The sequence below is a fragment of the Mobula hypostoma genome, chromosome 4, assembly GCF_963921235.1.
Source record: "Mobula hypostoma chromosome 4, sMobHyp1.1, whole genome shotgun sequence".
NCBI classification, from domain to species: Eukaryota; Metazoa; Chordata; class Chondrichthyes; order Myliobatiformes; family Myliobatidae; genus Mobula; species Mobula hypostoma.
Window position 1 is genome coordinate 201,540,179 of NC_086100.1, and position 21,541 is coordinate 201,561,719.

General features: G+C 43.0%; 1 protein-coding gene across 1 annotated transcript in view; it reads left to right on the top strand.

Annotated features, from left to right (window-relative positions):
• LOC134346012 (uncharacterized) overlaps nt 1-21,541 on the top strand; it is a 166,641-nt gene that overhangs the window by 80,443 nt on the left and 64,657 nt on the right. The window contains exons 6-7 of the mRNA XM_063047352.1: nt 3,193-3,288; nt 13,732-13,776. Coding sequence (XP_062903422.1) covers nt 3,193-3,288; nt 13,732-13,776 — 141 coding nt within the window. The remainder of the gene's footprint in view (nt 1-3,192; nt 3,289-13,731; nt 13,777-21,541) is intronic.

The following is a 21,541-nucleotide window of genomic DNA, read 5'->3' on the forward strand; positions in this document are numbered from 1 at the left end:
TTTTTAGTCATATTTCTTGCCTTCTGAACTACCAGTAAGCTGTCACACAACTTCAATAGCACTATCTTAAACAGGAAAGCCATCCCCACTATTGAGTACATCTATAAGGAGCGCTTTTGCAGGAAAGTAGCATCCATCATAAGGGTCTCCCACCACCCAAGCCATGCTGTCTTCTCAAGATGGAGGTACAGAATTCTCAGGACTCGCACCACCAGCTTCAGGAACAGTTATTACCCCTCAACCATTGGGTTCTTGAACCAGCAGGGATAACTTCACTCAACTTCACTCAAGCAACATTGAACTATTCCCACAACCTATGGACTCACTTTCAAGGACTATTCATCTCTGATTCTCAATATTTATTGATTGCTTATTTTTTTATTATTATTTTCCTTTTTGTATTTGCACAGTTTGTTGTCTTTTGCACATGAGTTCGTCCATTTTGATAGATAGATATACTTCGTTGATCCCGAGGGAAATTGGGCTTCGTTACAGCCGCACCAACCAAGAATACAAAAACCACAAACAATCAAACAACAAAATGCAAACTATGCCAGATGGAAAAAAGTCCAGGACCAGTCTATTGGCTCGGGGTGTCTGACCCTCCACGGGAGGAGCTGCAAGTTCGATGGCCGCAGGCAGGAACGACTCCCCGTGCTGCCCAGTGTTGTATCTCGGTGGAATGTGGCCGAAGTCCAACAGTAAAAAGTTCAATATCTGGTCTACGAACACGTTCCTCAATCGTAATATGACCCAGATTGCACCATCTGTTGTTAACCAGAACAGTAAGCACCCAACTCCTTTACGCTTACCGCTCTCAGTGCACTTCCGGTGAGCCGGAACGGTCTGGAAGCTGTCCATGGAGAAGTTTTGATCGGGTATGTCCTCGTGCAGCCCCGTACCAGTGAAACACATAACACTGCCCTCCTGAAATGTTCTCTGATGCCCGGCTAGCGCCGTGAACTCGTCCATTTTATTCCCCAGCAAACTCCTCTTCTCCATAAGTCTCTGTTGTCTCGACCCGGTCCTCTTTCCTCGACTTTGTGATCCCCCTCTGCATCCTCTGTGTGTTTTCCTCCAGATTTCAGCAGGGGTGTCCGCCGCTCTGCTCGCTAAACCGGCCGGCATTAGTGCAAGCAGCTGGTCCCTGGAATGAACAATGCGACCATGCTTCTGTCCTGCATGACGGGATGTAACTATTTCCAGCGCTAAAAACCCAAATAAAACTCTCTCTACCAGCACGTTAGAGAGGGTGCAGCTTTGACATGTAACCGTGAAAAAAAAATACAAAAAATAACGTGTTAAAAAGTAAGAAGAAAAGAGTAAGAATCTGATTGGAACGGCTGTAACAGGCTGCATGCACGACCGGCGCATGCCCACTATATGAGGTTGTGTGTGGTTTTTCATTGATTCTATGGTGTTTCTTCGTATGTACTGTGAATGACGCAAGCAAATGAATCTCGGGGTTGTATATGGTGACATACATGTAACATGCATATTGTGACATATACATGTAAGGATTCACTGCTAATGTAATGGCTTTGTAATGTTCACTACTGAGGTAATGGTTTCTCTGAAGCAGCAATGTTAGGTTTATGGCTGGAGATAACAGACTGTGATATGCATGTTAGCCAATCAGGAGACTGTTGCTCTGTCTTGTGAATCTGGAAGGAGACTTTTCGCAGTCTTTTGTCGGGGAGAAATGAGGAGAGAAGACGCAATTGGAGAGATTTGGTAGACCGCCGGACAGAATGGACTTGTGAGCGAGGGTCCAGAGGGCAGCGACGATCAAAGGAGGTCGATGGTGGACGATCGACTTATCAGTGAGCTCCAACATTGCGCAACAGACTGTTTAATAAGATTGGGCTCTTTTTTTTCTTTTTTTCATTTCTTTACTAACCATATAGTCAAAGTAAGAATTATAAAGCTTAATTGTTTAATCGCATATTGTGTACTGTTTGTTATTTCGGGGTACTGATTTGTAACAGGGGACACATCACGCAGCATCAACCCAAACGAGATTTCTTAAGTTTGGCCGGGCCGGGTGTTATCACCCCCTATATTGAGCCGCTAGCCGAAGTGAGAGTTACATACATTATGTACTTTGATAATAAATTTACTTTGAACTTTGGAACTATTATAGAGCTATAACATTACATCACGGCTCTTGAACTCAATCCCCTGACTGATGAAGGCCAACACACAATATGCCTTCTTAACAACCCTATTAACTGGCATGGCAACTTTGACGAATCTATGTACGCAGACTCCAAGATCCCTCTGTTCCTCCATACTGCTAATAATCCTACCATTAATCTTGTATTTTCCCCTCAAATTTGATCTTCCAGAGTGAATCACTTCATACTTTTCAGGATTGAACTCCATCCGCTACTCGACAAACAGGCTCCGGGACATTCAGTATCTCTCTCATGTGATTGCAAAAGAAATTCCTTCCTTTATCCTTGAGTGGTCCTGCACTCTCCTTCATTATCTTCTTGTTTTTAATGTAAGAATAAAGTGCCCTCAGATTCTTTTTAATCCTGCCTCTCTAGGGACTTGTTTTAGTTTTAGCTTCCTGCATATGATTCCTTTTCCTTTTGACTAAATTCACCACCATGATCTTCCTGACTGGCGGGGCAGGCTTGATAGGCCAGACGGCTACTCTTATTTTTTTATGTTCTCTTAACATCCAAGATTCCCTTAACTTGCCATCTTAGTCCTTCCTCCTTACTGGAACATACCTGTCCTATACATTGTGCAGTGAGTATTCTGTGTTTTTCACCTGATCTTTCTTTGTGTGTGTGTGGGGGGAGAGGGATTTGAGTGTTGATGATCTTGCTGCTGCTGTTTCTTGGGTTCATGGCTCCCTGGAGAAGAATAATTTTGTAATTGTGTACTTCCTTTTTAGATGGGAAGGTTGGGGAATATGTGCCAAATAGGACTAACCTGAGTAAGCATCTGGTGGTCATAGGCACGTTAGGCCAAAGGGCTTGTAACATCTCTTTGTCTCTAAGATTGTATCTTGACTAATTATTCACTGGAAATAGATTTTTCAGGGAATTACAAGTTGTTAGTGATCTTCAGATGATCAAAAGCTTTCCACATTGAACTCGTGTTAATTCTGGATGGAGAAGGATTGTGAGCCCAAGATCGTTGCTTACTCACTGCATTTTGATGTTTTATATTTCACAGCTAAAACCATCAATATTAAAGCACTAAAACTAAATGCTGATATTACTGAGAACAATTTAATCTATTCCAAAGGAAAACCAACCAGTGCAGCAAATGGTAAGTGAACTCTATCAACTCCCATTAGTCAGCATCAGTAAGGAGATTGGGAAGTGCTGTTCAAAGCTGCGCATGTCCTCGAAAACATGAAGGTAGAGCAGGCAGTTTGGAAGACAGGTGGTATTTTTTCAAATATTGCCTGACTATTTGAATATAAAAGTGAGGATATCCTACTGCAATTATATAGGATGGCCATTCCTGGCATATGTGTGCAGTTTTGATCTAAACCAAAAAGATAGAAGGAATTTGGGATGACTGCTCTGTTTTCTGAAGGAAGACTGAATCAGAGATTGAATTATCCTTCCATCTTCAGAAATTAAAAGAATGAGAGGCAAACTTACTGCAACTTAACAAATTCTTAAAAGAATCAACAGGGTAGATATGGGGCAAAATGTTTTCTCAAGATGAAGTATTTGGAACAAACGACCACACTTTCAACTGAAAGAGCCACTATTCAGGACTGTTGACAAAGGGTGGTGAATTTTCAGCACACAGTATCATGGCTGACCATGATGTCTGCCTACATGTGTTCTTTATCCCTCTGTACCCAGCTTGAAAAATGTGCCTGTCTGGATGTCTCTTTCAAAGTTACGTTTGTACCTGTTCCCTTTACTTCCACTAGCAGCATGTTTCAGACACTTAAAGCTCTCTGGGTTAAAAACTTGCCTGATAAACCTGCTTTAGACATTCGGCTTCACCTTAAACCTATGCTCTCATTTTTGAGTTTTCCACCATGGGGAAAAGAGATCTGCCTCCCATGGTTTTTAATACAAAATTGTAGCAGATTTTTAACTTCTCCAGTATTGATTGGGACATCCTTACTGCAAGAGGCTTAGGCTGGGCAGAATCCCTTCTTAAAATAGTTTGTAGATAGTCCAACTAGTGGAAAGGCTATGCCTGACCTTGTATTGGGAAACAAGCTTGGCCAGTGATTGGAGTTTCAGTGGGAGAGAATTTTGGGAACATTATTCGCAACTCCTTAAGTTTTAAGATAGATATGAATAAGGAAAAGTCTGGACCTCAGAGGAAAGTGTGAAATCCTTACGTGAAAGGCAAATTACAACTTTCTTTGGCAGGAGCACAGATTGCAAATAGCTGTTATTGGACAACACCACATCTGGCATTTGCGGCATTCAAAGACCAGCTGATCAGAATTCAGGACTGACACGTTCCTTGGAGAAAAGATAAGGATAGCCTTCCTTACTATCCACTGATAGCCACAGGGATAGCCTTCTTCACTGTCCATTACCAGTAGCCACAAGGATAGCCTTCCTCACTGTCCACTATGCCCCCAATCTTAGTGACAAATGCAAATTTGCTGGTCCAGTTTACTATATTATCATCCAGACCATTATATAAATGACAAGCAAAAACAGACCCAGCACTGATCCCTGCAGCACTCTACCAGGCACAGGCCTCCAGTCAGAGAGGCACTATCTACTACCACTCTGTGGCTTCTCCTATAAAGCCAGTGACCAATCCTATTTACTACCTCATCTTGAATGCTGAGCGACTGAATCTTCTTAACCGACCTCCCATCTGGGACCTTGTCAGATGCTTTTCTGAAGTCCATGTAGACAATATCCACTGCCTTGCCTTCATCAACTTTCCTGGTAACTTCCTCAAAAAACTCTATAAGATTGATAAGACTCGATCAACCATGCATGAAGCCATAGATTGATTCCAGGATTCAGGAATCTTATGTGATGAGAGATGTCAGAAAGGAAAAGGAAGCACATATAAGTTTCATGATGCAGAAATTGGACAGTGCCTTTAAGTAATGTAAAGAAAGCAGGAAAGAACTGAAGCATGAAATTAGTAGGGACAAAGGGAGCCATGAGATGTCCTCAGTGAATAGGATTAAGGAAAATCCAAGGCATTTTATCTGAAAAAGAGAGGAGCTTGTGAGAGAGTAGCACCAGAGCTAGGGAGGCTCTAATCATTGTGTCTCAACTTCTGGACCTCTGATCAACCTTTGGGCTTTGATCCAGTCCTCTGATTGAACTTTGGGCTTCGATTCAGTCCTCCAATCGACCTTTGGGCTTCGATTTAGTGCTCCGGTCGATCTTTGGGCTTCGATTCAGTCCTTCGATTGAACTTTGGGCTTCAATCCAGTACTCGGATCGAACTTGGGCTTCCAGCAGATTGTTGGATTCACAGAAGTTGGGCCTTCAACTTTCCCAGTGGACCCAAAGATTTCCAGACTCAGGGTTTCAGCCATTGGGCCACAATTTCTGCAATTTTTGGACCTACAATCGACCTCTGGGCTTTGATTCTGGGTAAAGATCCCAAAGTTCACCAATAACAAAAAATGAAGACCCTGGATGAGGATCTGCACTCCAGGCCTTGAGCTGCAGACTCACTGACGATGGGACTCTGAGCAATATTCTTGCCAGTCTGACAGCCCGATATCCAACCATGCCCACATCTCTGTCCCTAAAACCTAACCAGACCCCAAACTCCCCTCTCTCTCCCCAAAAACCATCCCATGAAATGGAAGATCAAGAGATTGTTAATCATCTGGGGCATGTTGAAGTCCAGAAGGAAGTGGTGTTGGGTCACAGACAAAGGAATAATACAGCATAGAAACCATCCCTTCAGCCCATCCAGTCCATGCTGACCTGAACTTCTGCCTAGTTCCTTCCACCTGCACCAAGACCATATCTCTCCAAACCCCTTTCATCCATGTACCTATCCAAACTTCTCTTAAATGTTACAATTGAACCTGCATCGACCATTTCCATTGTTAGTTCATACCACATTCTCACCGCCCTCTAAGTGAAGAAGATGCCCCTCATGTGAAACATTTCACCTTTCACCTCGAACCCATGATTTCCAGTTCTTGTCTCAACCAACCTCAGCAGAAAAGGCCTGCTTAAACTCACCCTATTTATACCCCTCATAATTTTGTATACTTCTATTAAATATCCCCTCATTCTCCTTCACTCTAGGGAATAAAATCCAAACCTATTCCATCTTTCTCCATTAGGTCCTCAAGTCATGGCAATATCTTTGTAATTTTTTCCATCAGACATAGGAGCAGAGTGAGACCATTTGGCCCATCGAGTCAGCTCTGCCATTCAATCTTGGCTGATCTATGTCTCCCCTCCTCAGCCCCACTCCCCAGCTTTCTCCCCATAAACTTTGATGCTGTGGCCAATCAAGAACATTTCAATCTCTGCCTTAGATACATCCAACGATCTGGCCTCCACAGCTGCCTGTGATAACAAATTCCGCAAATTCACCTAAATAAATTTCTACACATCTCTGTTTTAAATGGATGCCCCTCTATCTTGAGGCTGTGCCCACTTGTCCTAGAATTCCCCACCATGGGAAACATTCTTTCCACATCTACTCTGTCTAGGCTTTTCACCATTCAAAAGGTTTCAATATGATCCCCCTTCATCCTTCTAAATTCCAGTGAGTACAGGCCCAGAGCCATCAAACGTTCCTCGAATGGTAACCCTTTCATTCCTGGAATCATCCTTGTGAATCCCTTGTGAAGACTATCCAATGCCAGCACATCTTTTCTTAGATGACGAGCCCAAAACTGTTCACAACACTCAAGGTGAAGCCTCACCAGTGCCTTATAAAGCCTCAGCATCACATCCCTGCTCTTATATTCTAGACATCTTGAAATGAATGCTAACATTTCATTTGCCTTCCTCACCACTGACTCTACCTGCAGGTAACCTTTAGGGTGTTCTGCAGAAGGACTCCCAAGTCTCTTTGTGACTCAGATTTTTTGACTTGCTCCCCATTTAGAAAATATGCTGGAGAATCAGAGGGATTTTTGGCAGCGTGGAGGATCAGAGGGATCTTGGGATAAAAGTGCATAGGACACTCAAAGCTGCTGCGCAGGTTGACTCTGTTGTTAAGAAGGCATATGGTGCGTTGGTCTTCATCAACCTTGGGATTGAGTTTAAGAGCCGAGAGGTAATGTTGCAGTTATATAGGACCCTGGTGAGACCCCATTTGGAGTACTGTGCTCAGTTCTGGTCACCTTGCTACAGGAAGGATGTGGAAACTATAGAAAGAGTGCAGAGGAGATTTACAAGGATGTTGCCTGGATTGGGGAGCATGCCTTATGAGAATAGGTTGAGTGAACTCGGCCTTTTCTCTTTGGAGCAGCGTAGGATGTGAGGTGACCTGATAGAGGTGTATAAGATGATGAGAGACATTAGTCGTGTGGATATAGAACCATAGAACCATAGAAACTACAGCACAGAAACAGGCCCTTTGGCCCTTCTTGGCTGTGCCGAACCATTTTCTGCCTAGTCCCACTGACCTGCACACGGACCATATCCCTCCATACACCTCCCATCCATGTATCTGTCCAATTTATTCTTAAATGTTAAAAAAGAACCCGCATTTACCACCTCGTCTGGCAGCTCATTCCATACTCCCACCACTCTCTGTGTGAAGAAGCCCCCACTAATGTTCCCTTTAAACTTTTCCCCCCTCACCCTTAACCCATGTCCTCTGGTTTTTTTCTCCCCTTGCCTCAGAGGAAAAAGCCTGCTTGCATTCACTCTATCTATACCCATCATAATTTTATATACCTCTATCAAATCTCCCCTCATTCTTCTATGCTCCAGGGAATAAAGTCCTAACCTATTCAACCTTTCTCTGTAACTGAGTTTCTCAAGTCCCGGCAACATCCTTGTAAACCTTCTCTGCACTCTTTCAACCTTATTTATATCCTTCCTGTAATTTGGTGACCAAAACTGAACATGATACTCCAGATTCGGCCTCACCAATGCCTTATACAACCTCATCATAACATTCCAGCTCTTATACTCAATACTTTGATTAATAAAGGCCAATGTACCAAAAGCTCTCTTTACGACCCTATCTACCTGTGACGACACTTTTAGGGAATTTTGTATCTGTATTCCCAGATCCCTCTGTTCCACTGCACTCCTCAGTGCCTTACCATTAACCCTGTATGTTCTACGTTGGTTTGTCCTTCCAACGTGCAATACCTCACACTTGTCAGTATTAAACTCCATCTGCCATTTTTCAGCCCATTTTTCCAGATGGTCAAGTCCCTCTGCAGGCTCTGAAAACCTTCCTCACTGTCTACTACACCTCCAATCTTTGTATCATCAGCAAACTTGCTGATCCAGAGTCAGAGGCTTTTTCCCAGGGCTGAAATGGCTAACAGGAGAGGACACAGTTTTAAGGTGCTTGGAAGTAGGTACAGAGGAAATGTCAGGTTTAAGTTTTTTTTACACAGAGAGTGGTGAGTGTGTGGAATGGGTTGCCGGCAATGGTGGTGGAGGCAGATACAATAGGATCTTTTAAGAGACTCGTGGATAGATACAAGGAGCTTAGAAAAATAGAGGGCTATGGGTAACCTTAGGTAATTTCTAAGTAAGTATATATTCAGCACAGCATTGTGGGCTGAAGGGCCTGTATTGTGCTGTAGGTTTTCTATGTTTCTATTTATTTCTTCCCATTTTCCAACATTGTATTTCATTTGGCACCTTCTTGCCTATTCTCCTAATCTGTCTAAGTTTTCTGCAGCCTTTCTGTCTCAACACTACCTGCCCGTCCACCAACCTTTGTATCATCTGTAAACTTGGCAACAAAGCCACCTACTTCAACTAAATAATTGATATAAAAAGAAGCAGTCCCAACACCGACCCCTGCAGAACACTACTAGTTACTGGCAGCCAACCTGAAAAGTATCCTTTCATTCCCACTCAACCAGTGCTCTAACCATGCTAGTAACTTTCCTGTAATACCATGAGCTCTTAACTTGGTAAGCAGCCTCATGTGCGGCACTTTATCAAAGGCCTTCAGAAAATCCAAATATGCAGCATCCACTACTTCCCCTTTATCTATCAGACTTGTAATCTCCTCAAAGAATTCCAACAGGTTCGTCAGGCAAGATTTTCCCATAAGGAACCCATGTTGACTTTGTCCTAACTTATCCTGTGTCTCCAAGTATTCCATAATCTCATCCTTAACAATTGACTCCAAACTCTTCCCAACCACTGAGGTCAGGCTAACTGCTCTATAATTTCCTTTATGCTGCCTCCCTTTTTTCTTAAAGACAGGAGTGACACTTGCAATTTTCCAGTTCTCTAGAACCTTGCCGGAGTCCAGTGGTTCTTGACAGATTATTAATTCCTCCACAATCTCTACTGCTACCTCTTTCAGAACCTAGGGTGCGGTTCATCTGTTCTGGGTGACTTATGTTCCTTGAGGTCTTTCAGCTTTTTGATTACCTTCTCCCTTGTATTAGTAACTGCACTCACTTCTCTTCCCTCATATCCTTCAACACCTGACACACTGCTAGTGTCTTCCACAGTGAAGACTGATGCAAAATACTCATTCAGTTCATATGCCATCTCCTTGTCCCCTGTTGTTATTCCTCCTGCCTCGTTTTCTAGCGATGTTAGATCCACTCTCATCTCTCTTATAAACTTGAAAAAGCTTTTTCTATCCTCCTTGATATTGTTTGCTAGCTTGCTTTCATATTTCATCTTTTCCCTCCTAATGATTCTTTTAGTTGCTTTTTGTAGGTTTTTAAAAGCTTCCCAATCCTCCAACTTCCTGCTCATTTTTGCTTTGTTGTATGCCCTCTCTTTTGCTTTTACATTCGCTTTGACTTCCCTTGTCAGCCATGGTTGTACTGTTTTGCCATTTGAGTATTTCTTTGTTTTTGGAATACATTTATCTGTACCTTCCTCATTTTTCCCAGAACTCAAGCCATTGCTGATCTGCTGTCATCCCTATCAACATCTTCCAATTTACTTTGGTCAACTCCACTCTCATACCACTGTAATTCTCTTTACTCCACTGAAATACTAATATGTCAGACTTAACTTTCTCTCTATATAAGTTCAAGTTGAACTCATCATATTGTGATCACTGCTTCCTAAGGGTTCCTTTACCTTAAGCTCCCTGATCACCTCCAGTTCATTGCATAACACCCAATCCGATATACTGATTCTCTAGTAGGCTTAATGACAAACAGCTCTAAAAAGTTATCTGTTAGACATTCAACTTGGGATCCATTTCCAACCTGATTTTCCCAATCTACCTGCATGTTAAAATCTCCCATGACTATCATAAAATTGCCCTTTTGACATGCCTTTTCTATTTCCCTTTGTAATCTGTAGTCCACTGTTTGGAGGCCTATATATAGTCCTTTTACCCTTGCAGTTTCTTAACTCAGCCCACAACATCATCTGATCCTATGCCACATCTTTCTAATGATTTGATGCCATTCTTTACCAGCAGAGCTACGCCACCCCCTCTGCCTACCTTCCTATCCATCTGATACAATGTGTAACCTTGGACATTTAGCTCCCAACTACAACCATCCTTCAGCCACAATTCGGTGATGGCTACAACATCATACCCAATAATCTGTAAAAGTGCAACAAAATCATCCACCTTATTTCTTCTACTCTGTGCATTGAGATATAACGCTATGAGTACTGTATCTGCTACCCTTTTTGATTCTGAATCCCTAATGCACTGGTACTCACCCTGCTGACTGCAATTCTGTCCTATCATCTGCCTACCCTTTCTGACAGTCCAATTGCATGCTATCTTTTCTTTTTTACCATCCATCCTATCCTGAGTCCCTACTCTCTGGTTCCCATCCTCCTGCTAAATTAGTTTAACCCCTTCCTAACAGCCTCAGGTTCACATGCAACCCGTCACTCTTGTACAGGTCATACCTCCCTCAGAAGAGATCCCAATGATCCAAGAACCTGAAGCCCTGCCCCCTGCACCAGCTTCTCAGCCACACATTTATCTGCCAAATTATTCTGTTTCTACCCTCACTGGCACGTGGCACAGGCAGCAATCCAGAAATTGCTACTGTGGAGGTCCTGCTTCTCAGCTTTCTGCCTAGCTCTAAGTTCTCTCTTCAGGACCTCTTTGCTTTTCCTTCCAATATCATGGTACCAATATGTACCAAGGCACCTGGCTGCTCTCTCTCCCCCTCCAAAATGTTGTGGATGCAATCTGAGATGTCCCTGACCCTGGCACCTGGGAGGCAACATACCATCTGGTTGTCCCGCTCAAGAACATAGAATCTTCTGTCTGTTCCCCTCGAGTCCCCTATCACTACCGCTCCCCTTTTCTCCCCCTTTTCCTTCTGCACCACAGACCCATGCTCAGTGCTCTAACCTGATGTTCGTTGCATTCCCCTGGGAGGTCAACCCACAATAGTATCCAAAACAGTATACTTATTATAGAGGAGAATGGCCACACAGGTACTCTGTGCTAGTTGCCTATTCACCTTCCCATTCCTTCTCCTGATAATCACCCAACTACTCACCTCCTGCAATTTAGGAGTGACCACTTCCCTGTAACTCTGATCAATGATCTCCTCACTCTTCCATACAAGCTGAAAGTCAACCAGCTGCTGCTCCAGATCTCCACAGATCAGAATCAGGTTTATTATCACCGGCATGTGATGTGAAATTTGTTAACTTAGCAGCAGCAGTTCAATGCAATTCATAATATAGAAGAAAAAAATAAAAATAATAATAATAAATTACAATATATGTATATTGAATAGACTAAAAATCATGCAAAAAGCAGAAATACCGTATATTGAAAGTAGTGAGGTAATGTCCAAGGGTTCAATTCCATTTAAGAATCGGATGGCAGAGGGGAAGAAGCTGTTCCTGAATCATTGAGTGTGTGCCTTCAGGCTTCTGTACCTCCTACCTGATGTAACGGTGAGAAAAGGGCATGCCCTGGGTGCTGGAGGTCCTTAATAATAGACGCTGCATTTCTGAGACACCACTCCCTGAAGATGTCCTGAGTACTTTGTAGGCGAGTACCTAAGATGGAGCTGACTAGATTTACAACCCTCTGCAGTTTCTTTTGGTCCTGTGCAGTACCAGACAGTGATGCAGCCTGTCAGAATGCTCTTGAGTGCATTTGTTGACATGCCAAATCTCTTCATACTCCTATAGCCACTGTCTTGCCTTCTTTATGACTACATAAATATGTTGAGACCAGGTTCACGCAGATGTAGTTCCCTGGGAGTCTCTGAGTCTCCCAGGACTCCAAGTTTAAATGGCAATGGCCATTTAAACTACACTAAGTACCCCTGACACAGCAAGAAAAAAGGGAAATGTAACAGAAACTTACCTAAAGCCTATGCCTCTTCCAGCCAAAGCCTCCTTTGAGCCAAAGCTTGACGCTCCCACTCTCACCACTGGCCCAATCCCAACAATGGCAGCTGCACTTGTCACTTCAGTACTTTTATTTGCTCCTCGCTGCGCTGGTCCCATCTCTAATTGGCACCCAAATGACACCAAACGTCCATGAAGCTCTCCTTTAAATAAGCACCATTTTCTGCCCTCTTTCAGTCTTATTGATATCTTTCCTGTAGGTACACAGGATACTGCAAAATAGGCCTCACCAATGTCTTATACAATTTCAACATAACACCTCAGCTCCGTACTCAGTGTCCTGATTTATGAAGGCCAATGTGCCAAAAGCTCTCTTTATGATCCTATTTACCTGTGACACCACTTTCAAGGAATTCTGGATCTGTATTCCCAGATCCCTCTGTTCTACTGCACTCCTCAGTGCCCTACCGTGCACCTTGTAAGACTACTCTGGTTTCTCCTTCCAAAGTGCAACATCTCACTTCACTATATTAAATTCCAGCTGCTATTTTTCAACCCATTTTTCCAGCTGGTTTAAATGCTGCTGCAAGCTTGCTTGCAATTGTTAAAAATGCTTGAACTGGTTAATAAAACCATAACTAAAAGCAACTGCATAAAATTGTCATGATGATATTTACATGGAGACTTGTAAGATCAGCATTGAACAACACACAACGCTGGAGGAACTCAGCAGGCCAGCAGTGGAAGTTTTGTGCCGAGACCCTTCATCAGGAGTAGAGAAAAAAAGATGAGGAGTCAGAGTTAGAAGGTAGAGGGAGAGGAGGAAGAACCACAAGGTGATAGGTGAACTGCGAGAGGGAAGGGGTGATTGGTGAAAGAGATACAGGTCTGGAGAAGGGGAATTTAATAGGAGAGGACAGAAGCCTTGGAAGAAGGAAAAGGGGGAGGAGCACCAGAGGGAAGTGATGAGGAGGTAAAGAGATAAGATGAGTGAGGGAAAAGGGAAAGAGGTATGGTGAGGGGAAGGGAACATTACCGGAAGTTTGAGAAATCAATGTTCATTCCATCAGGTTGAAGGCTACCCAGACAGAACATAAGGTGTTGCTCCTCCAACCTGAGTGTGGCCTCATCGAAACAGTAGACAAGGCCACAGACTGCCTGGCCTAATGAGTTCCCTCAGCATTTTGTGTGTGTTACTTGGATATCCATCTAAAGATTTTCTCTTGTTTGAGATTAGCATGGAGACCGATGCCTGCTCAGTGAGAGAAGGGTGTGAAATCTGTTCGTCAATTATTGCATTAATATTTCAGGTGTTACTATTTCACTGCAGGTACGAAAGCAGGCACAACTACACCACAACTGCCTGAAGATTCGGGTAAGGAAACACACCAAATAAATCACTTCACATTTCCAAGAAAGCATGTTTTAAAAGTTCCCATTAAACTGAGGAGAATTTTAGACAGACAGCATTTCTGAAAAGTAACCATAATTTATATGAATTATTACTGTTTGTTTTAGTCATCAGTTTGCAATTCCTGAGTATTGGACAGGTACCTATTGGTGATGCTGAGGCTCTAAAAGGCACTGGTGAGGCCTCACCTTGAGTATTGTGAACAGTTTTACATAGAAAACCTACAGCACAATACAGGCCCTTTGGCCCACAAAGCTGTGCTGAACATGTCCTTACCTTAAAAATTACCTAGGGTTACCCATAGCCCTCTATTTTTCTGAGCTCCATCTACCTGTTTTTTGCCTTCTTCGTGGATTGTCACCTTGTCGCGGTGGAGAGGACAGACTGGAGTGCTCATCTATTGAGTCTATTTGTCTGGAACTGAGGAATAAGAAAGGATGAGCACATTCCTGGGATTATATTTATAGACCTCCCTGTTGTCAGAAGGATTTAGAGGGATAAGTTTGTAGAAAGATAGCAGACTTTTGCAAAAGAATAAGGTTGTGTAACATGATTTTAACTTCACACATATTGACCGAGACTCCTATACTATAAAAGGATTGAATGGCCTAGAGATTGTCAAATATTTTCAGGAAAGTTTCCTTAATCAATATGTAGAGTTCTCCATGGATTGTCACCTTGTCGCAATGGAGAAGCTTGTGTGGTCCTGAGATCCCGAGAGCGATGCCGTCTGGAGCTATGCTCCTGGTAGGGTCACCCATGGCGGTAAGGTCAAGGGTGAGGTCCCTGACAAAGAACAATCCAACCAAGACCTCAACGGTGGAACAGGCGGACGAAGTTACTTCGAACTCAACGGCTGTGAAGGCGGATGAAGGCTGCAACAAATCCATCGGCTCCAATTGTCGTGGTTTCTATGCCATTGGAATCAGTTAGTTGATTTGTGAAGTATTGTGTGCTTCTTGGAGTGCAATATCAAGTCGACGTTAAACAAATACACGCACGGGCATCTTTGCTCTGTAATGAAGACCATCATCCTCGACCTCGAGGGATAGCCACGACGACGACCTGTTTTTTGCCCTTCATCTCAGAAAAGATGTGCTGGCATTGGAGAGGGTGCAGAGGAGGTTCACAAGGATGATTCCAGGAATTAAAGGGTTATCATATGAGGTGTTGTAGATAGTGTAGAGTAGGGGGTCACCAACCCATCAACTGCGATCGACTGCTCGATCTTTGAGACTTTCCCAGTAGATCCCGGAAAAAATCAAAAATAAATACACAAATACTTTTGTAATGTGAGCATTATAAAAATAAGTAATACTAATTAGGATAATTGTAATATAGCAATACTTTTGCTACAAAGCTGTTTGTAAAGAGAGATTGTTTCCAGGTTGCGGTGTTTTAGTTCCGTTCTTTCTGCCCAGTGGCCCAGTGCGCATGAGTGTAGCATCCCCGCCATGAACAGCATTTTCAGCGTAGCTTGTGCCGCAAAAAAGTGACCAATTAGATTAGATACGCAGTGGTCCCCAACCACCGGGCCGCGAAGAATGCAGCAGTACAATGCTAGTCGGAACGTGCCCAGCACATCTTTAAGAAAAAAGCCGAAATAAACAAGCTAATTAATTAGGTGCCGCCTAGCACGTAAATGTTGGCCCAGATCAGAGGTGATTGCCGATTGTGTCGCCTCTGATCTGGGCCGATATTTACGTGCCGGGCGGCACCTAATTAATTAGCTTGTTTATTTTGGCTTTTTTTTCTTAAAGATGTGCTGGATGCGTTCCGGCCACAGCTGTACCGCTGCATTCTTCGCGGCCCGGAGGTTGGGGACCATTGGATAAGAGTACAGACTGTCGCAAACATCAATATACAGCACTCGCTCGTGATATCCTGATAGCATAGTGGAGGCTCCATGAAAGAAGGCGAAAACGTACAAATTCCATCCAGAATGGGAAGAGGAATTTCTATTTACCTTGGTGAAAGACAAGTGTGTATGTAAGTTGTGCCACCAAACACAAGCACTGACTAAAAGAGGGAATCTGGAGCAGCACCGCTACATCAACCACCAGAAATTTAAAGACACCCACCCCCCAAAGAGCGCAATTCGTGCCTGGAAAGTTGAGGAGCTGAAATCGGGGTTGAAGGCTCAGCAATCATTTTTCATAAAACATGCTGCTCAAAATAAGGTTGCTATTGAAGCATCATTTCGTGTAAGTCACCTTTTGGGTAAACACAAGAAGCCTTTTACAGATGGTGATTTATTCAAGGAAGCAATGACCATTACCACAGAGACTGTTTTTAATGACTTTAAAAACAAGAACGACATCACAATCGCAATACATAATGTACCGCTTGGCCCTGCAACAGTAACAAGGAGGGTAGAGTCACTGTCAGAGGACGTGGGTATTTTTCACTACAATTCGATGAATCTCTGGATGTAATGCAAACAGCTCAGCTTGTTGTATTTGTCAGAATGGCTTTCCAGGATTTTACAACAGAGGACTTCCTCACTCTTTTGCAATTAAAGGAGAGAACAAGGGGTGAGGATATTTACAATGAGTTTAAAAAATATATCCGTGAAAATGACAACCCCATTCACAAACTGGTGGCAATTACTACTGATGGGGCCCCAGCAATGCGCAGTGTGCGCGTTGGTTTTATAGCACTAAGAGTCAGTGCCTACTTTGGGTTAACTTACCTACGTAAAATTGCACTTTCACAGATGAAAATTATTAAATCTAAGTACAGGAGCTGTCTTACTGACAGACACCTCACAGACTGTCTCAGACTGGCTGTCTGTAGTTATGAGCCAAATTTCAGGGAACTAGCAATAAGTATTCAGCCCCAGTCATCACACTGAGTGCAACAGTCAATTTTTATTCGTATATTTTTCATGTTGAAATAAAATTAAATAATGAAACTTAGAATTAAAGGTGTGAAGTATTGTAATATTCTTAAAGGAAGATATGCTAGTTAAAGTGTTTTCTTGTTTGAATTAGTTTTACCTACTACGATTTAGTAGGTAGATCTTGCCTTTCACTAAGGTCGAGGTAGGGGATCTTGGGCTTAAAAAGGTTGGTGACCACTAGTGTAGAGGATTGTCGAAGATTGCAGAGAGACATTGATAGGATGCAGAAGTGGGCTGAGAAGTGGCAGATGGAGTTCAACCCGGAGAAGTGTGAGGTGGTACACTTTGGAAGGACAAACTCCAAGGCAGACTAAATGGCAGGATACTTGGTAGTGTGGAGGAGCAGAGGGATCTGGGGGTAGATGTCCACAGATCCCTGAAAGTTGCCTCACAGGTAGATAGGGTAGTTAAGAAAGCTTATGGGGTGTTAGCTTTCATAAGTCGAGGGATAGAGTTTAAGAGTCGCGATGTAATGATGCAGCTCTATAAAACTCTGGTTAGGCCACACTTGGAGTACTGTATCCAGTTCTGGTCGCCTCACTATAGGAAGGCTGTGGAAGCATTGGAAAGGGTACAGAGGAGATTTACCAGGATGTTGCCTGGTTTAGAGAGTATGGATTATGATCAGGGATTAAGGGAGCTAGGGCTTTACTCTTTGGAGAGAAGGAGAATGAGAGGAGACTTGATAGAGGTATACAAGATATTAAGAGGAATAGACAGAGTGGACAGCCAGCGCCTCTTCCCCAGGACACCACTGCTCAATACAAGAGCACATGACTTTAAGGTAAGGGATGGGAAGTTCAAGGGGGATATTAGAGGAAGGTTTTTTTACTCAGAGAGTCAGTGGTGGAGGCAGATACACTAGTGAAATTTAAGAGACTACTAGACAGGTATATGGAGGAATTTAAGGTGGGGGGTTACATGGGAGGCAGGGTTTGAGGGTCGGCACAACACTGTGGGCCAAAGGGCCTGTACTGTGCTGTACTATTCTATGTTCTATGAATGTTTGATAGCTCTGGATCTGTACTCGCTGGAATACAGAAGGATGGGGCGGGGGGATCTCATTGAAACCTTTTGAATGTTGAAAGGCCCAGACAGAATAGATGTGGAAAGGATGTTTCCCATGGTGAGAGAGTCTAGGACAAGAGGGCACAGCCTCAGGTTAGAGGGGTGTCCTTTCAAAACAGAGATGCGGAGTAATTTCTTTAGCCAAAGGATGGTGAATTTGTGGAATTTGTTGTCACATGCAGCTATAGAGGTCAGGTCATTAGGTGTATTTAAGGCAGAGATTGATAGGTTCTTGATTGGACATGGCATCAAAGGTTACAGGGAGAAGGCCAGGAACTGGGGTTGAGGAGGAGAAGGAATAAAGATCAGCCATGATTGAATGGTGGAGCAGACTCGATGGGCCAGATGGCCTAATTCTGCTCCTATGTCTTATGGTCTTATGATCTTATGATCTTAATTTTCTGGATTATCTCTACTCCCTTTCTTGAACAAGGAAATAATGTTTACAACCCTTCAATCCTCTGATACCTTTCCCAACCCTATTGGTGATGCAAAGATCATCGACAGAGGCTCAACAATCTCCTCTCTTGATTCCCCAGTAGTCTGGGGTATCTTGACTGGTCCCAGCGACTTACCTAACTTAATACCTTTCAAAAGCTCCAGCACATCCTCTTTCTTAATGTCTATACGCTCAAGCATCTCATTCTGCTGTAAGTCATCCCCACAATTGCCAAGGTCCTTTTCACTGTTGAATACTGAAGCAAAGTATTCATTAAGGACCTCCACTCCATGCACACATTTCCACTATCGCACCTGGTTGGTCCTATTCTCACACGGCCCATCCTCTTGCTCTTCACATACTTGTAGAATACCTTGGAGTTTACCTTAATCCTGCTGTCCAAGTCCTTCTCATGGCCTCTTTTGCTCTCTTAATTCCATTCTTGAGCTCCTTCCTGGCACCCTTGTAATTTTCTAGAGCTCTAACAGTACCTAGTTTCTTGAACCATTTGTAAGCTTTTCTTTTCTTCTTAACTAGATTTTCTTCATCCTTTGTACACCATGGTTCTTTTACCCTACCATCCTGTCCATTCCTCAATGGAATATACCTCGGCAGAACACCGCACAAATGTTCCCTGAACATTTGCCGCATTTCTGCCGTGTATTTCCCTGAGAGCATCTGCTCCCAATTTATGTTCTCAAGTTCCTGCCTAGTAGCATCATATTTCCCCCTACCCCAATTAAATGTTTTCCCAAATTGTCTGTCCCTATCCCTCTCCAGCGCTATGGTAAAGGAGGTAGAGTTGTGATCACTATTTCCAAAATGCTCTCCCATTGAGAGATCTGACACCTGACCAGTTCATTTCCCAATACTCTGAACATCTTAAATATCAGCTGGGAAGATAGAAGAACCAACGTCAGTGTGCTAAGTGAAGCAAAAACAACAAGCATTGAAGCTTACGTCATCAAGAACCAACTAAAATGGAACAGTCATGTTGTTCAGATGAAAGACGAACGTCTGCCGAAACAAATCTTCTACTCCCAGCTTAAAGAAGGCAAATGTAAAAGAGGCGGACAACAGAAGAGATTCAAAGACGTCTTAAAAGCCAACATGAAGAGATGTAACATCGACATCAACAATTGGGAAATCAATGCCAAGGACAGGAAACTCTGGCAAGCCATCATCCGAGAAGGATCAGCAACTTTCAAAGCCAATAGATGTGCAGAATTAGAGGAAAATGGAAAGAGAGACAGCAACAACCAAAGCCCGATCTGCCATCTGGAACTACCTGTCCTGAATGCAGAAGAACTTTCAAAGGCAAGGTTGGACTTGAGAGCCCATAAGTAGATCAACAGAATGAAGACCATCATCTTCGACCTCAAGGGATAGCCGCGACGACCAGATCAAGTAAAGCCACTCCTCTAGTTGGTGTATCTACAAATTGCATCAGGAAACCTTCCTAAACACACCTAACAAATTTCACCCTGTCTAAACCCCTTACACTCAGGAGATGCCAATCAATATTAGGAAAGTTAAAATCACCCATCACATCAACCGTACTATTATTGCACCATTCCAGAATTTGCCTCCTTATCTGCTCCTCGATGTCTCTGTTACTATTGGGGGATCTATAAAAAAAAACACCCATTAGAGTTATTGCCCACTTCCTGTTTCTGACTTCTACCCATAATGACTCAGTCAACTATTCCTCCATTACTGCCTCCTTTTGTGCAGCTGTGATTTATCCCTAATTAGAAATGCCACACTACCATCTCTTTTGTTTCCCTCCCTGTGCTCTTTGAAACATCGAAAGCCCAGCATACACAGCAGCCATTCCTGCCCCTGAAACATCCAAGTCTCTATAATGGCCACAACATCAGAATTCCACGTATTGATCCACGCTCTAAGTTCATCTGCCTTGCTTATGATACTCCTTTCTTCTGCTTTTTCGTTTCTTGAAGAGTGGAGTGACATTTGCAATTTTCTATTCCACTGGAACCATGCCAGAGTCAATCAGTTCTAGAAAGATATTTGCTAATGCCTCCACAATCTCCTCGGCCACCTTTTTTAGTATATGCCGTCTGTTCCATATGACTTAAATTTCAGGCCTTTCAGTTTCCCAAGAACCATCTCCCTAGTAATGGCAGCCTCACACTTTGCCCTCTCACGCACTCAATCTTGTGACATACTGCTAGTCTTTTCCATAGTGAAGACTGATACAACATGCTTATTTAGTTCATCCACCATTTCCTCATCACCCATTGGTACTTTTCCAGCATCATTTTTGAGGGATCCAATATCTATTCTCGCTTCTCTTTTACACTTTAAGTATCTGAAGAAACTTTTGGTATCCTCTTTAATATTATTGGCTAGCTTACCTTTGTATTCCATCTTTATCTTCTTAATGACTTTTAGTTGTCTTCTGATGGTTTGTAAAAGCTTCCTAGTTCTCTAACTTGCCACTAATTTTTGGTCTATTATATGTCCTCTGTTTGGCTTTTATATTGGCTTTGACTTCTCTTGTTAGCCACAGTTGTGTCATCTTGCCTTTAGGATACTTATTCCTCTTTGGGATGTATACTGTATATCCCGTGCCTTCCAAACTGCTTCCAGAACTTCTAGCCATTTTTACTATACCATCATCCCTACCAGTGTTTTTTCCAATCAATTTTGTCCAGCTCCTCTTACTGTAATTCCCTTTACTCCACTATAATATTGATACCTCTGACTTTAGCTTCTCCTTCTCAATTTGCAGAATGAATTCCATCATATTATGATCACTAGCCCATAAGGGTTCTTTTACCTTAAGCTCTCTAATCAATTCCGTTTCATTGCACAATGCCAAATCCAGAATAGCTGATCCATAGTGGGCTCTACTACAAGCTGCAATAAAAAGCCATCTCATAGGCATTCTAGAAATTCCCCCTCTTGGGGTCCAGCACCAACTTGATTTTCCCAATCTACCTGCATATTGAAATCCCCCATGATGATCATAACATTGGCCTTTTGGCATGTATTTTCAATCTCCGTTTTAGAACATAGAACATAGAATAGTACAGCACATTACAGGCCCTTCGGCCCACAATGTTGTGCCGACCCTCAAACCCTGACTCCCATATAAGCCCCCACCTTAAATTCCTCCATATACCTGTCTAGTAGTCTCTTAAACTTCACTAGTGTATCTGCCTCCACTACTGACTCAGGCAGTGTATTCCACGCACCAACCACTTTCTGAGTAAAAAACCTTCCTCTAATATCCCCCTTGAACTTCCCACCGCTTACCTTAAAGCCATGTCCTCTTGTATTGAGCAGTGGTGCCC